General features: G+C 21.8%; 1 protein-coding gene across 1 annotated transcript in view; it reads left to right on the forward strand.

The window, feature by feature from the left end:
- The window catches only part of LOC111629030 (ADP-ribosylation factor-like protein 5A), a 78368-nt gene extending 72026 nt beyond the window's left edge, over positions 1-6342 (forward strand). The window contains exon 6 of the mRNA XM_023372897.1: positions 6138-6342. Within this exon, the coding sequence (XP_023228665.1) occupies positions 6138-6189 (52 nt within the window). The 3' untranslated portion in view covers positions 6190-6342. The remainder of the gene's footprint in view (positions 1-6137) is intronic.
- Positions 6343-18971: the final 12629 nt, after the last annotated feature.

The raw sequence follows: 18971 nt of genomic DNA on the forward strand, positions 1-18971 counted from the left end.
CTAATCGCTTAATTATTTAACTACTTCTTAAGTAGAAATAAGTCGAAACCAGTTACTTTGTACTCGAATATTTGTAGTCTCGGGAAAAAAGTGGAAAGACAAATTTTTACGACAACGGATACATAAATCGTAAATTTAAGGAAAATAAATTCTAGAGCCTTTTCTGTACCTCGCGCTTCTCTCTCATTCATTAAATTTAGTTGTAAATGATGCTACCAAAGTAACAGTTAATTTTTTAACATTACACAAGAATTGTACATGATTTTTTCTACATCCCCTTAAAGATGGGATATACAAAATTGTAATATCACTAGTTTAACATTGAAATCTGTGAGTAATATAAAATCGGAGAGCGGAATAAAAATATCAAATATTTTAATGGATTTTTTTAAACTCCTGTCAACTATACAGAACTAGCATAAAAACATACCAGTAAATTCTTATCAGTTGGGTTAAGTTATAAATCTACTCGTGGTTCGCGTAATCGGGCGAGGGCGGCCAAATATCTAGCAGGCAGGCGGCTAACAGCCCAGAACCGGTCCTGGATAGAATTAGATGTGGTGTAGCATCCACTCAAGGTCCTAGGCTTCCACCGGCTAAACCGGATGAGGTTGGTGCTCTGTAAAGCTCATGCGTGAATCTGGCTTTTTGGATGCTGACAATACAGCGCTTCCACTCCGCCACTAATATTCGAATATACAATAGCAATTTTTTTTTTTCACATGTAGTATAGAAATTTGTAATAAGATACATAATGCAGTTATAATAAAATATTGTGCGATTATTTTCATATAATTAAAATTAATATGTATTTATTTTTTAGAAAATACAAGGGAAGCGGCACATCCACCGCTTCCAATGACAGCACGCCACTGAAATTTATTCATTGCTACTACTTACAAACATGTTTAGCATAATAGTGAATATTACAATTTAAGTCATAAATTGATGAGTTTTGCAATGTTTTAGTGTCATTTGGAAAACTGGAGTTATTTAGATGGACTTTGAACAAGTTAAATGTTTTTTTTTTTTTCTGTAAGAAATAATGAAAAACTTCTAGATATCCAAATTCCTGATAATTATAGTTTTTAGGATTCAATAGATTTTGGATAATAGGATATGGATGTATTGATACAAGATTAATCAAAACTACAAATTTATGAACTCAAAATGGGTTTGACTGATTAATTGCATCTGCTCGAGTCAAAATTGCTTGTACCAATATAATGAATCGATGAAATCTGCCATTTTATTATTTTTATAATGTTGGTTTAATATAATGAAATTAGAATAGTTCTTTTAGTTATTTTGAATTGTACCAGAGTCAATAAAATAGCAAATCCAGTTGTAGTTAATCAAATATATGAATCAGCAATGATAAATAAGTTTCATTTCTCTATTAACGAAGCTATTTTGTTTGTTATTGAAATTGTTATCTTTATTCATAACAAAATTGACTTTAATAGTTTTACTATTATTATTTTAGATTATGCATAATAAATTTTATCATTAGAAAATTTCTATTAAGGCCTATTCACAATATGATAATATTTAAAAGCTAACAGAAGTTAAAATATTTTTAATATATAGATTGTATTCTAAACATTTATGTGAAAGTTTTTACTTTACATATAATCTTCAATTCAGATGAAAATTTTTAAAATTTGAATACTTTTTGATAAGTGTAAAAAGCCAGATTATCACAATTATATAAGAATATCATCTATTGCATCATTATCTTTGTGTAATAAACACTGAGTATTGTAATATTAATTAATGATAGTTTTTTAATTAACACACATTAAAACAGTCTGTTATAAATTACATTTATTATAATTAATTCAGGTATTTTAAGTCTTTGAAATGAAATAATAGTCTTTGATATTGCATATTTGGTTTCAAAGAATGTATTGCAATGTTGAAATAAATGTATGAAATTTTTTTATGAAGAAATTAGTTTTCTGTATTGCTTTAAAAGCTAATTAATCAGAAATTCTTTAGAAATGGTTATTGAAGATATTTTTATAGCTACAGAATCACTGTTTATTTCTAAAGGATGATACAATCAGCTAGAGATTTCTGAATTCTCATTATGACATAATCTGATGTATTAAAATAGAAACAGACTGAATAGATATTTATATATGATTAGCGTTTATCAATAAACTTTATTAAAAGAAGAAAAAAATGCTGTTTATTGAATACTCTTTATGTACCTTAGAGCTGAAGTTGTGTTAGTTTAACTTGTAAATATATATATAATTATTTAGATTTTTTAAAGTGTATATGAAGACATAAATAACATTCTCATTGAAGTTTCATCAAATTATAATAATTTTTTTACAATATGCAAGTATTCAAATAACATCAATAACTTCAGAGTATAAACTTCTTAAAGAAATCAGTATCTAGAGAAAAATAAGTATTAAAAAACTGAGTAATAATAAAATCCAGTTCTAATAAGAGATCAATAAATGTGTTTGTTTAACTTAAATTTGACATTTACTCTAGGGAGGACTGAATTCCTTTTTTCAGATGTTTAATTTCTCCCTAGAGCAAATTCATTTTTTCTGAGTTTTATTTTCTCTTTTTTAGAAATTGTAATTCATAAGCATAATCATAAACTCTTAAAGACAATTTATTTTTAATTGGGTTTTTTTTTAATGAACTTTAATGTTCAAAAAAACTTGTATTCATTGATAAAATTATTTTTAATTATGCAATGTGAAAGTTTGTTGTCTATTGTAGATTATATCAAAGTCCTGCAATCAAAAATATTGCCAAAAGTTCTATATAAATATAGTGGAAATATTGTAACAAATTGACAATATACAGTATAATAAAAGATAAATAGGATTTATTACAATTTGAAATAATTCACTGATGTATTTTGAATGTTTCTTTTTATTTTTTGTGAATTGTAAATTGATATTTGTTTGAATGTGATTTATAAACAATATTTATTAACAATTCATAACAATTAAATTCAAATTTTTTGATTTGTAATGTTTTAACTTTTTACATTTTAATTGTTAAAAGTATTCTTTTCCATTATTGTTAAGGATGGCTTAAATTAAGCTGAAAATAACAGTGTTTTTGGATGGATTAATACATTAAATTTCTATAAATGTAGCTTTTATCTTTCCTTATAAAAAAAAGCTGATATTCAATTATAACATAAACCATAAATTGATTGAGAAAATTACATCAATTAAAATCACATAACAAATATGTTTATTTCCTATAATAGTAGTCTATTAATAGTATTCCTTTAATAGTAATCTATTAAACTTAAAAATTTGGTTCTAAACAACATGCATGAAAATTTTATTTATTAAATACAAATAAATTATTTACACATAAGTAAATATTTTTGTAATCTTACAAAAAGCTTTGAAAGTGAGATGATTTGGATTTAAAAAAACATTGTATATTGATCACATGTTGTGAGAAAAAGAAATTGATGGATGTAATGCTTCTGCAAAGGTCAAGGTTTAAATTTTATTGACCATTGTTTGTTTTGTTATATAAATAAAGTTTTTTGATTTCATAACTATTTAAAGTGTTAGACTATAGAATGAATCAAAAAAATAAATGATAAATTTAATTTAGTAATTATAATCACCTCCAAATTCATTCCATTAGTTCAAACTGTGTTTGTGTTTATGTATGGAAATTTCCTTTTGAGTATAAGGTTAATCATTCTCTTGCTTAGTTTCATAATTGAATTAAAATTTGATATTAACATTTAAATATGATTTTGATATACTTTTCTAAATGTCATAAAAATTATCTTTATGAATTAAAAACCAAACTTATTTTCAATAAAAAAAAAAGGTTTAAAATACATTCTATATATTTTTTCAATTATATTTAAAATTTTCTTGTGTACTTGCAATATGTATAATTTTTATTTTCCTGTAATGTAAAATTGAAAAATATTTATCTTTTCAAGAAAGTTAGTGTCTTATATAATAAATTTATTATATATAAGTACTGTAATAATAGTTTTATTTTTTAACTTTTATGTTATATTTTAATGGAATTGAAAATATTTTATTTATTTTTTTTAATGTTTAAAACTTGGCACTATATCTTAAAGTTGTAATGAAAAATAAAATACAGCTAAATTTAAGACAATGAAATTTTTTAATAAGTGAGAAACATGCAAGTTGAAGCTGGATTGTAAGATAGTCCAAAAATATTTCTTGCCTAATAAGTTTTTTTGTTTTAAATTGAAAATTATCTGATTTCTAAAATTAAATTACATATTAAAATTAAATTTTTTTGAAACATGATGCAAATTATATCCATGATAAAATGAAAAAATATTTATTGTATATATTAATATTCATCTTGTAGTGGATTACTTTGTAAATGTGAATTTTTTAGACTAGAGCTTACTTTTTAACTTTTTATCATAACTGTGCAATTTTATTTGATTGCTATCAAATTTGAAATCATATTATTAATTTCAGCATAATTTAATAAATGTTAATTATAATTCTCAAATGTTTAACAAAAAGTTTTAACAACACTGTTCATAATATAAGAATTCAATGTTGTAATTTTATTATTTCACTGTAAATTGTTAAATGTTAAAATTCAAAATAAAAATTAAAGACAATGTTTAGTTTTTATGAAAAATCTGAGATCAAAAAAATTTTTAATTATAAATGAAATTTTTGAAACTTGAATAAAGCGGTATCTTTAATCTTGATTAAAATTTGTTAGGACAATGCAATTATAAACTTTTAAGATGTAAAGCATAATTGTAAAACTCTACAATGACAACAGAAATTTCAAAAACAATATTTAGATGCAATTATTACTAATTTGAAAAAATAGGCATTTTTTTTTTTTTTTGTAATAGTATGGTCATATACAAAATAACAGCATCAAGTGTCAAGATATTTTTGGCAAATTTCTTGTGACACCTAATTAAAAGTAATCAATATTTTAAAATTAAAAAAGTATGCAAAAAAATATAAGTTACTTTAATATTTATTAAAATAAAAGACATGGTGAAAATAAAAATTAGAATATTGTAAAAGATGGATTTAAATATATTTATTAAAATTTTAAAATTAAATTAAATGTCTGAATATATCTGAATATAACTACATTATATATTATTTTTATTTCACTTTCACTTACAATTTTTTTTTTCTTTTTTATTAATAGTGGATGATAATATAAGCTAGATTCTAAGAACAATCTAGTTATTTAGAAATCAATTGAACTGAATACTTAATTTTGAGCTTCCATGTGATAAAATGCCTAGATTTTCATGTTCATATTATGAATAAAATATGTATGCTTTTGATTCAATGCTATACAATGGGAATATTATAATAGAATTGTTCATGAATTTATTCATAAAACAAATATGATAGAGATTATCATGAAAAAATAGATTGGATTTAAATTTTGATTATATAAATTGATATATTGGATATTCTATACTATAAATCTTATTGATGTTAAAACTGAAGTACTTGAGCATTTCATTGATTAAATCAATATTTAATTTTGTAATGATTTAATCATAAAAATGTTTAATTTTTTAAAAAATTTTAATGGTTTTCAATATGGATATTACTCTCTCCTTTCTTATCAATCGTTTTATTTTTAAAAGAGAACATTCATGAAATCACTTAATTTTGAAAATATTCTTGTTGATGAATAAAACACTTATAAAATTTTTAAACTGTCATAAAGTTATTTTAAAATATTTAAGTAAAATAACAATATACTTTCTACAAATATGTAGTATGTAATTTTATTGAAGGGTTATCATACAATTGAAATTATTGCCTTATATGCTTGCTAAAATGCATTTCAGCCCCTGTATGATAACAGTTTAATAAACTTTATGTACTACATATTTATAGAAAGTTCATTGTATTATATAGAAAAAGGGATTACGGGCTAATTGATAAATTTAAGAAAAAATTATTTTATATATAATCCATTTTTTATTCATTAAAATGACTTTTTGTAAAAAAATAAGATTAAATTTATTTCTAATTCCTTATTAAAAAAATTAACATTTTTTTGTAATAATTTTTATTGGCCAAAATTTTTGTTTTAGAAGTATATATGATTACAAATGAACATAATTTTTTATATTTCAGATTATATCAAGGACTAGACTGGGTATATTTGCAAATGAAGAATAAGAAATGAACGTTCATACATATTATGGGAAAAATCCTACTGAAGATATCAACTCTGAGTGTGAATAAGGATATGTTATATATTATAAGTAAATTGTTGAATGCAGGGCTTGTGAGCTTTATATTTATTCATCAATGAATGGACAGTTTTGTACTTTTAAATTGTTTAACAACATAATATGTATTTGCCAGTTATCTGACATCATTTCATCATGGAATCCTTTAAATTACAAATCTTCAATGATCATTCTACAAAATGATTTAATATATATAGACAAAACTACATTTCAGCTTTAATTAAAAAACAATTTATATAAATCTCTAACACATTGAGGAATACTTTCATCCAGTATCAAATTTTTTTAAATCAATAATTTTTGAAGTTTTATAATTATGAAATTTTAAAGTCAATATTTGAGACTAGATAAAGTTTTGCAAGTAGACTTCCATTTCTCATAGATTCATGAATTAGCAGCCCCTTTTCTGAGAGATTTCTTTTTCAAAAGATAGAACAAAATTCAAATTTATACACAAGAAGTCTTCAAATGATCTAGCCTTCTGTATATAAAAAGTAACCTGGGATATTAAAAATTACAAGAAACAAAAAACATGATATATACTAAAAGATTTTGGTTGATTTACTATAGAAGGGGCCAAATCATAAAGTTAAAACATTTGAAATGGACTATATAAATAATGTATAAAAATTTCATTTCTTCTCTTGAATTTATTTATGTAGCTATCAATAAAATATGATGTATTGTTAAACCATTTAAGAATTTTCATTGCTTAAAATGCTCTTTCAAAATTGTATGTTGTACATACATTATTTGTGTATTACCAATACAAGTGAAAATAATGAATATATCTAGTGACATTGATGATAAATATTTTCACTTGAAAAATACTGAAAACATGTAAATATAGTTTTGATTTAAATCATTTTAAATGAATGAAAGTATTCAAAATATGTAGGACAAATGATTTTAAAATGGAATAATTTGTAAATTCTGTACATTAAGTTAAAATCAATGGAATGAATTATTTACNTAAAATAGTTTTTTTAATATAAATTTTCGACATATTTCTTTGCATAAAAGTTTGCCTTTCGAAAACAATTCATAATGCCATTAACAGATCCAGGACTGGTTGAAAGAATGTTCTTGGTGTTGAAATGCAAGTCTTCCCCCGTTCTAGGTAATACTTAATTAGCGAGTATTCATTTTTGACAGACTTCACCTTCATAGAAACATTATAGAAGGATATTAACAAAGCAAAGTTTTGAAATTATAAACTTCAGAGTCGCTAGATAGGCACCACTCATATTTCTATTGAAATACAAGTCCTTTGTCACCGGTCTTTTAAGTATTGTTTTCGGGATATATTTCATCAATAATGGATGCAATTATTAAGGCCGAAAATGTAAACTAAATAATTATGCAGTTCGTATATATTAAATTACAGGTTTACGAGTTTAAAACGGAACGCCATTGGATTTTCAAGTTTTCTATACAAATTTACGAGCTTAAATTGATCCCTTAAACATTCTGTATAGTTTAGATTAATTAAAGAACTATAGACATTGATGAAACAATAACTGTTGATACTTTCGAATATTTTCCATCTGTTAAGAGGAAAATTACAAAAAAATTCTCCGAGAAATATCTTTTATTTTGTAACAGTTTAGTGATTTTTAGAGCGATTAGAAACGTTAATTTATGAGAATTTAGGAGAGGAAAAAGGATAAAGCATTGATGAAATTAACAGATATTTACCTTAGTGTATGTAATTTTTAATACTTTTGATCATCTGTTAAGAGGAAAATTACAAAATTATATAAGACATATCTTTATTTTGTATCAATATCACTAGCAATTCTTAATTTTTCAAGATGATGTGCTTAGAAACAGTTAAATTATGAGAATTTTTGTCTTTTTTTCTTCTCTCCCAAGAAAAAAAAAGACAAAAATGCATTTATTATATTACAATCAATCCCTTAGAGATTCATTTTGAAGTTTACAGCTTTATTTTTTTAATATAACATCAATTTTAGAAGGGAGAAAAAAAAGCTGTCAAGTTGTGAATAATTCTACATAAAGATACACAGAAAATAGATATTGATAATAAATTTTCAAATATGATAATAAATTTATAAACGAAATTAAATAAATTTTATTATTATTATTATTATTTTTAAACTTCTCAAATATAATTTATTTTTTATTTGATGATAAACTTTTTCAATATTCTTGTACCTTTAAATAATAAAAGAAATAAAAAAATTTCAACTTTTTCTATGAAAAGTATTATATTTCTATTAGTTAAAACTTTAAAAATTAATTATCGGAAATCTGTAAGAAGAAAAGGAAGGAAAAAAATTAATTAAATTGTTCAATAATTAAAGTAAGAAATTGGATATTTAATTTTTTAAATGGATAAAAAAACTGGAAAATTTTTTAAGTATAAAATATAAATTTTAATTAAATTTAATATAGAGAGACATTTAAGAATAAAAAAACACNTCTGTAAGAAATAATGAAAAACTTCTAGATATCCAAATTCCTGATAATTATAGTTTTTAGGATTCAATAGATTTTGGATAATAGGATATGGATGTATTGATACAAGATTAATCAAAACTACAAATTTATGAACTCAAAATGGGTTTGACTGATTAATTGCATCTGCTCGAGTCAAAATTGCTTGTACCAATATAATGAATCGATGAAATCTGCCATTTTATTATTTTTATAATGTTGGTTTAATATAATGAAATTAGAATAGTTCTTTTAGTTATTTTGAATTGTACCAGAGTCAATAAAATAGCAAATCCAGTTGTAGTTAATCAAATATATGAATCAGCAATGATAAATAAGTTTCATTTCTCTATTAACGAAGCTATTTTGTTTGTTATTGAAATTGTTATCTTTATTCATAACAAAATTGACTTTAATAGTTTTACTATTATTATTTTAGATTATGCATAATAAATTTTATCATTAGAAAATTTCTATTAAGGCCTATTCACAATATGATAATATTTAAAAGCTAACAGAAGTTAAAATATTTTTAATATATAGATTGTATTCTAAACATTTATGTGAAAGTTTTTACTTTACATATAATCTTCAATTCAGATGAAAATTTTTAAAATTTGAATACTTTTTGATAAGTGTAAAAAGCCAGATTATCACAATTATATAAGAATATCATCTATTGCATCATTATCTTTGTGTAATAAACACTGAGTATTGTAATATTAATTAATGATAGTTTTTTAATTAACACACATTAAAACAGTCTGTTATAAATTACATTTATTATAATTAATTCAGGTATTTTAAGTCTTTGAAATGAAATAATAGTCTTTGATATTGCATATTTGGTTTCAAAGAATGTATTGCAATGTTGAAATAAATGTATGAAATTTTTTTATGAAGAAATTAGTTTTCTGTATTGCTTTAAAAGCTAATTAATCAGAAATTCTTTAGAAATGGTTATTGAAGATATTTTTATAGCTACAGAATCACTGTTTATTTCTAAAGGATGATACAATCAGCTAGAGATTTCTGAATTCTCATTATGACATAATCTGATGTATTAAAATAGAAACAGACTGAATAGATATTTATATATGATTAGCGTTTATCAATAAACTTTATTAAAAGAAGAAAAAAATGCTGTTTATTGAATACTCTTTATGTACCTTAGAGCTGAAGTTGTGTTAGTTTAACTTGTAAATATATATATAATTATTTAGATTTTTTAAAGTGTATATGAAGACATAAATAACATTCTCATTGAAGTTTCATCAAATTATAATAATTTTTTTACAATATGCAAGTATTCAAATAACATCAATAACTTCAGAGTATAAACTTCTTAAAGAAATCAGTATCTAGAGAAAAATAAGTATTAAAAAACTGAGTAATAATAAAATCCAGTTCTAATAAGAGATCAATAAATGTGTTTGTTTAACTTAAATTTGACATTTACTCTAGGGAGGACTGAATTCCTTTTTTCAGATGTTTAATTTCTCCCTAGAGCAAATTCATTTTTTCTGAGTTTTATTTTCTCTTTTTTAGAAATTGTAATTCATAAGCATAATCATAAACTCTTAAAGACAATTTATTTTTAATTGGGTTTTTTTTTAATGAACTTTAATGTTCAAAAAAACTTGTATTCATTGATAAAATTATTTTTAATTATGCAATGTGAAAGTTTGTTGTCTATTGTAGATTATATCAAAGTCCTGCAATCAAAAATATTGCCAAAAGTTCTATATAAATATAGTGGAAATATTGTAACAAATTGACAATATACAGTATAATAAAAGATAAATAGGATTTATTACAATTTGAAATAATTCACTGATGTATTTTGAATGTTTCTTTTTATTTTTTGTGAATTGTAAATTGATATTTGTTTGAATGTGATTTATAAACAATATTTATTAACAATTCATAACAATTAAATTCAAATTTTTTGATTTGTAATGTTTTAACTTTTTACATTTTAATTGTTAAAAGTATTCTTTTCCATTATTGTTAAGGATGGCTTAAATTAAGCTGAAAATAACAGTGTTTTTGGATGGATTAATACATTAAATTTCTATAAATGTAGCTTTTATCTTTCCTTATAAAAAAAAGCTGATATTCAATTATAACATAAACCATAAATTGATTGAGAAAATTACATCAATTAAAATCACATAACAAATATGTTTATTTCCTATAATAGTAGTCTATTAATAGTATTCCTTTAATAGTAATCTATTAAACTTAAAAATTTGGTTCTAAACAACATGCATGAAAATTTTATTTATTAAATACAAATAAATTATTTACACATAAGTAAATATTTTTGTAATCTTACAAAAAGCTTTGAAAGTGAGATGATTTGGATTTAAAAAAACATTGTATATTGATCACATGTTGTGAGAAAAAGAAATTGATGGATGTAATGCTTCTGCAAAGGTCAAGGTTTAAATTTTATTGACCATTGTTTGTTTTGTTATATAAATAAAGTTTTTTGATTTCATAACTATTTAAAGTGTTAGACTATAGAATGAATCAAAAAAATAAATGATAAATTTAATTTAGTAATTATAATCACCTCCAAATTCATTCCATTAGTTCAAACTGTGTTTGTGTTTATGTATGGAAATTTCCTTTTGAGTATAAGGTTAATCATTCTCTTGCTTAGTTTCATAATTGAATTAAAATTTGATATTAACATTTAAATATGATTTTGATATACTTTTCTAAATGTCATAAAAATTATCTTTATGAATTAAAAACCAAACTTATTTTCAATAAAAAAAAAAGGTTTAAAATACATTCTATATATTTTTTCAATTATATTTAAAATTTTCTTGTGTACTTGCAATATGTATAATTTTTATTTTCCTGTAATGTAAAATTGAAAAATATTTATCTTTTCAAGAAAGTTAGTGTCTTATATAATAAATTTATTATATATAAGTACTGTAATAATAGTTTTATTTTTTAACTTTTATGTTATATTTTAATGGAATTGAAAATATTTTATTTATTTTTTTTAATGTTTAAAACTTGGCACTATATCTTAAAGTTGTAATGAAAAATAAAATACAGCTAAATTTAAGACAATGAAATTTTTTAATAAGTGAGAAACATGCAAGTTGAAGCTGGATTGTAAGATAGTCCAAAAATATTTCTTGCCTAATAAGTTTTTTTGTTTTAAATTGAAAATTATCTGATTTCTAAAATTAAATTACATATTAAAATTAAATTTTTTTGAAACATGATGCAAATTATATCCATGATAAAATGAAAAAATATTTATTGTATATATTAATATTCATCTTGTAGTGGATTACTTTGTAAATGTGAATTTTTTAGACTAGAGCTTACTTTTTAACTTTTTATCATAACTGTGCAATTTTATTTGATTGCTATCAAATTTGAAATCATATTATTAATTTCAGCATAATTTAATAAATGTTAATTATAATTCTCAAATGTTTAACAAAAAGTTTTAACAACACTGTTCATAATATAAGAATTCAATGTTGTAATTTTATTATTTCACTGTAAATTGTTAAATGTTAAAATTCAAAATAAAAATTAAAGACAATGTTTAGTTTTTATGAAAAATCTGAGATCAAAAAAATTTTTAATTATAAATGAAATTTTTGAAACTTGAATAAAGCGGTATCTTTAATCTTGATTAAAATTTGTTAGGACAATGCAATTATAAACTTTTAAGATGTAAAGCATAATTGTAAAACTCTACAATGACAACAGAAATTTCAAAAACAATATTTAGATGCAATTATTACTAATTTGAAAAAATAGGCATTTTTTTTTTTTTTTGTAATAGTATGGTCATATACAAAATAACAGCATCAAGTGTCAAGATATTTTTGGCAAATTTCTTGTGACACCTAATTAAAAGTAATCAATATTTTAAAATTAAAAAAGTATGCAAAAAAATATAAGTTACTTTAATATTTATTAAAATAAAAGACATGGTGAAAATAAAAATTAGAATATTGTAAAAGATGGATTTAAATATATTTATTAAAATTTTAAAATTAAATTAAATGTCTGAATATATCTGAATATAACTACATTATATATTATTTTTATTTCACTTTCACTTACAATTTTTTTTTTCTTTTTTATTAATAGTGGATGATAATATAAGCTAGATTCTAAGAACAATCTAGTTATTTAGAAATCAATTGAACTGAATACTTAATTTTGAGCTTCCATGTGATAAAATGCCTAGATTTTCATGTTCATATTATGAATAAAATATGTATGCTTTTGATTCAATGCTATACAATGGGAATATTATAATAGAATTGTTCATGAATTTATTCATAAAACAAATATGATAGAGATTATCATGAAAAAATAGATTGGATTTAAATTTTGATTATATAAATTGATATATTGGATATTCTATACTATAAATCTTATTGATGTTAAAACTGAAGTACTTGAGCATTTCATTGATTAAATCAATATTTAATTTTGTAATGATTTAATCATAAAAATGTTTAATTTTTTAAAAAATTTTAATGGTTTTCAATATGGATATTACTCTCTCCTTTCTTATCAATCGTTTTATTTTTAAAAGAGAACATTCATGAAATCACTTAATTTTGAAAATATTCTTGTTGATGAATAAAACACTTATAAAATTTTTAAACTGTCATAAAGTTATTTTAAAATATTTAAGTAAAATAACAATATACTTTCTACAAATATGTAGTATGTAATTTTATTGAAGGGTTATCATACAATTGAAATTATTGCCTTATATGCTTGCTAAAATGCATTTCAGCCCCTGTATGATAACAGTTTAATAAACTTTATGTACTACATATTTATAGAAAGTTCATTGTATTATATAGAAAAAGGGATTACGGGCTAATTGATAAATTTAAGAAAAAATTATTTTATATATAATCCATTTTTTATTCATTAAAATGACTTTTTGTAAAAAAATAAGATTAAATTTATTTCTAATTCCTTATTAAAAAAATTAACATTTTTTTGTAATAATTTTTATTGGCCAAAATTTTTGTTTTAGAAGTATATATGATTACAAATGAACATAATTTTTTATATTTCAGATTATATCAAGGACTAGACTGGGTATATTTGCAAATGAAGAATAAGAAATGAACGTTCATACATATTATGGGAAAAATCCTACTGAAGATATCAACTCTGAGTGTGAATAAGGATATGTTATATATTATAAGTAAATTGTTGAATGCAGGGCTTGTGAGCTTTATATTTATTCATCAATGAATGGACAGTTTTGTACTTTTAAATTGTTTAACAACATAATATGTATTTGCCAGTTATCTGACATCATTTCATCATGGAATCCTTTAAATTACAAATCTTCAATGATCATTCTACAAAATGATTTAATATATATAGACAAAACTACATTTCAGCTTTAATTAAAAAACAATTTATATAAATCTCTAACACATTGAGGAATACTTTCATCCAGTATCAAATTTTTTTAAATCAATAATTTTTGAAGTTTTATAATTATGAAATTTTAAAGTCAATATTTGAGACTAGATAAAGTTTTGCAAGTAGACTTCCATTTCTCATAGATTCATGAATTAGCAGCCCCTTTTCTGAGAGATTTCTTTTTCAAAAGATAGAACAAAATTCAAATTTATACACAAGAAGTCTTCAAATGATCTAGCCTTCTGTATATAAAAAGTAACCTGGGATATTAAAAATTACAAGAAACAAAAAACATGATATATACTAAAAGATTTTGGTTGATTTACTATAGAAGGGGCCAAATCATAAAGTTAAAACATTTGAAATGGACTATATAAATAATGTATAAAAATTTCATTTCTTCTCTTGAATTTATTTATGTAGCTATCAATAAAATATGATGTATTGTTAAACCATTTAAGAATTTTCATTGCTTAAAATGCTCTTTCAAAATTGTATGTTGTACATACATTATTTGTGTATTACCAATACAAGTGAAAATAATGAATATATCTAGTGACATTGATGATAAATATTTTCACTTGAAAAATACTGAAAACATGTAAATATAGTTTTGATTTAAATCATTTTAAATGAATGAAAGTATTCAAAATATGTAGGACAAATGATTTTAAAATGGAATAATTTGTAAATTCTGTACATTAAGTTAAAATCAATGGAATGAATTATTTACAACTGGATGCATAAATTTATTGTAAATGAATATATGGTGATACAAAATGATGGTACAGAAGTGTGTACATAACTTGAAATTTCCCATACATAATGTATCAGTTAACTCTTATTACCTGTATTAAGATAATATGCATATACTGGTGCTTGTTAAAGAGTGATATAAAAAAAATTTTTTCAATCTAAAAATGATAATTTTCTGTTTGTATAAATTCTCATTTTTAGATTTTGATTTGGCATTATCAAAAAAATAATTTATTATAAAGTTTTTAAATTACAAAATTTTTGAAACAAATACATACAGAAATTGTATATTGAATATTATTTTTTGATTGATATTTTCATTAAAAGCAATAAAAATTGTAAATATTTATAGTTTTCAAAACTAAAAAGAAACTTTTTTATATGTTCTTTATACTTGTATTTTATTTCAGATATTCAAATTTGGAATAATTAATTCCGAGCATGATTAAAGTTTTGTAATGAAATAAAGTTAGATTTTAAAATGTGTGTTGTTTTTTCTGTAGTAAAGAATTTAAAAAATTATTAGTAATCTTTTTTCAAATATTAATAAAATCAGTACAGAGATGAGAAACCTACAATCTTTTCTGACTTTTAGTATTGCGATAAAATATGAAATCTTTTTAGATACCTGTTTTTTCTCTACTTTTTAGATATTACTTGTTCCTAAGCTATGTTTCAGTTAATTTACTACTTGTAATATTTTTGATCATTTGCTTTATTGTGATTTTCTGTTTTTAATGATTATTTAACTTATGCAATCAGCAATTCAACTTCGTAGCTTTCTGATTAAAAATGTTTAACTTCTGATTGTATAGAGTCAGCTGAAAAATTAAAGATGGATTGTTCTTATTCCTCTTCCATTTTAAAATGGTATTCTTATAAAAAGCTGTGCTTTAAATTGTCTTATTTATTTTTTTATCATCTAAAATTCTTGAAAAGCCCTTAACCAAAATGGCAAAAAAACTCAAATTAATAGCTAAATTTTTTCAAAATTGTTATAATTTAGATATAGTCTAAGTTCCAGTGCAACTCTTTTATTTTCAGTCTAAAACAAGCTTTACAAATGTACTATAAATGACAAGTCAGACATATAATAATTTTTCATTTTCTGGTAATTTGCAAGAAGTGTATCTGGCTTGTATAAGTGTATCAAATGTAAAATATAGGTCTAGTATAATTATTACTTTTCAAATAAATGAAAAAAATACATATCAAATAATACTACTACATATAGTTTTCTGCAAAAATTCCATAATAAATCTAAGTGATGTGACTTAAAATTGAATTAAACAAAATGAACCAAATTAATATTGACAGAAATAGATGGCTGCAAATGTAAAGTTCGTGAAATCAAATTACCTATAATTTTTTGTTTGTTTAGTATAGTTTCTATATGAATTATTTTAAAGATTAAACTTATAAAATTGTTGAACAATAATTTTTTTTTTATTTTGAACAGTTTAATATTTTTTGTTTTGCCTTCTATTAACTTCTCTAAGAAAATACAAAAAATTTTAACTTAAGAAACTTTGAAACATATTTTTACAAAAATTTTTTCTTAGGTCATATATCAAAATCAAGCTTGTATAACAGGTGTAATTTTTTTAATGTGTTATATGTTAAAAATCAATATTCCATCCATAAAACAAGTTTTATTTTGGAGATTTTTACAGACAGCTTATAAAAGTAATTTATTATTTTTCATTTTAAAAAATTTGCTACTTTATAGTTTTGCATAAAAACAATTTTAACTTCATATAATGCAAATTAAATATGATTTATATAATTCACATTAAAGTTTTAAATTTATGATATTAAAATATTTTATATATTTTGTTAAAAATGATTTATTTTTCTACTTCCTAATATAATTTTTGTTCAATTTCTCTGTTAAAAAAAAAATACAGTAAATATATTCTTTACCAAAAAAAATTAAATGAATGAATCTGTTAAAAACCAATATTAAAGTAAAACTGTAGTAATTTAAAATATTCAGTTTCCTATTAGTATGTGTAGGTTTGGAATCATAAATAATTTAAAATATCAGTTTAAATAAACTACATTATTTTTCTATTTAAAAATATTAATAACTGAGTATTTCAATTTTTTATTTAAAATTTAAAACTTTTTTAATATAAATACTCAGAATAATAACCTTTTATGTATTAATTTTTAAATATTTAATTAACAGAATTGAAGACAAATTGCAAAATATTTAGAACTGGAAGAATAATTTATAAAAATTTAAAATTGAATAAAGTTTAAGTAATTATTCATAAATTTTTATATATAAATTTATTCTAATTGTTTTATCATCTACAAAAGGATCTCTTTAAAACGTTCTGTTTGCTAAGATTCCTTTCTCATAAGAAAAAATATATTTTTAATAGAATTTTAACATTCTCACATACTGTAATTATTAATAAGAAGGTAATATTCAACTATTTAGAATCTTTTGCAAATATAAAAATATCAAATAACTAGAAATTTGCATAATTTAATAATTTACTTTCATAATGTTTTGAGTAGAGAAAGAAAATGAAATAATAATCCTTTTTATATAAGCAATCTTTTACTGTTTTTTAATTTAAAAATTTAATAATTGTCTATATATTAATAAATTAGTTAAATATGATTTAATACAAAATTTGCATTTTCGTAATAATTTCCGATTTATTTCACTCAGGCATGACTTGACATTTCTGAAAAATATAGGAGTTGAGAGAAAATCGCAATCTAAGATCTCATAAAGACGAGAGACATCATTTCTCTGGTATGGTTACCGCTTCTACATAGATTTATAGGAATTTTTCACAATTAGATTTAGAGAAAATCAAAATTTAAACATTTCAATCATAGGACGAGTAGTAATTACAGTTCCCTATACTTAAACAAATGAAGCAAACGTTCGTCCAAGTAATTGAAATCGCTTTAAACTATAGCAATTACATGTCTTTCACGCCACAATAACAATTTGTGGATTTGTTTCGTACGAAGATTTGTTTTTCCGGATTGTATAATCAGAACTCTTCAACGTCAAGATTAACATTTAAGCTAAACTAATCACAACAGTCGCATTTGTGCGAAAAGAATTAAGAGAATAATGTAGTGCAATTTTCTGAAATTGGACTTGTCAGCATTATGTATAAAACGCAATCGCCAACATTTCATCCGCTCAGCTTAACTCATTGTTCTATATTAACCTCCATTCTAACACTATGACATTCTGTGCAATTTAACACTAATCTCTCCTCTCCTCCTTCTCTCTCTCTCTCTCTCTCTCTCTCTCTTGACAAACTTAACTTTGCTTTGTTAATAATTCCTCATTTTTCTTACTTAATGCATTAATTTCGAAATTATCAAAATGAAAATTTCTCCGTTAATAAATTGAGATTTTACTACTTATTTATATATATTATATTCTCTCTTTTTTTTTAGAAATTATTAATTTAAATTTAAAACTAAAACACAGCACAAAATATTGTTTTTTAAAAAAACAATATTTTGTGCTTTAAAATATTGCTTTAATAAACAATATTTGTGCTTTAAAATATTGCACAAATATTTTGTGCTTTAAAGTATTTTTTAAAATATTGTTTTTTAAAAAAACAATATTTTAAAAAATACAATATTATAAATTAACTTTTTATATATTTTAATACGCGAAATTTATATAAAAATAATATAATCGATAATATATATATGGTATATTTATGATTTTATTATAAATTTAAATCTAAATTTTTTTTTCGTTAAGATTTAAATATTTATCAGATTTTATTGGTAAAAGAATTTTTCAAGTATTCTTTATTAAATTTCTAAAAAATTATCTCAAATTTTTGATTTTTTTTTAAATTAATTTTTTCTTTTTACATTTTCCAACAAAATTTTTGATTTTTCAAAAAAAAAATCCAAAATTTTAATTAAAAGTAAATATTTTTGATATTGGACACTTGAATTAAATCGAAAATATTTTGTTAAAAATAGGATTTTTAAACGGAAAAAATGTAAGTTATTTTTAAGGGCGATAAAATATGAAATCTTTTTAGAT

This window comes from Centruroides sculpturatus, unplaced genomic scaffold (assembly GCF_000671375.1).
Source record: "Centruroides sculpturatus isolate CEXI.00-Female unplaced genomic scaffold, Cexi_2.0 scaffold524, whole genome shotgun sequence".
Classification (NCBI taxonomy): Eukaryota; Metazoa; Arthropoda; class Arachnida; order Scorpiones; family Buthidae; genus Centruroides; species Centruroides sculpturatus.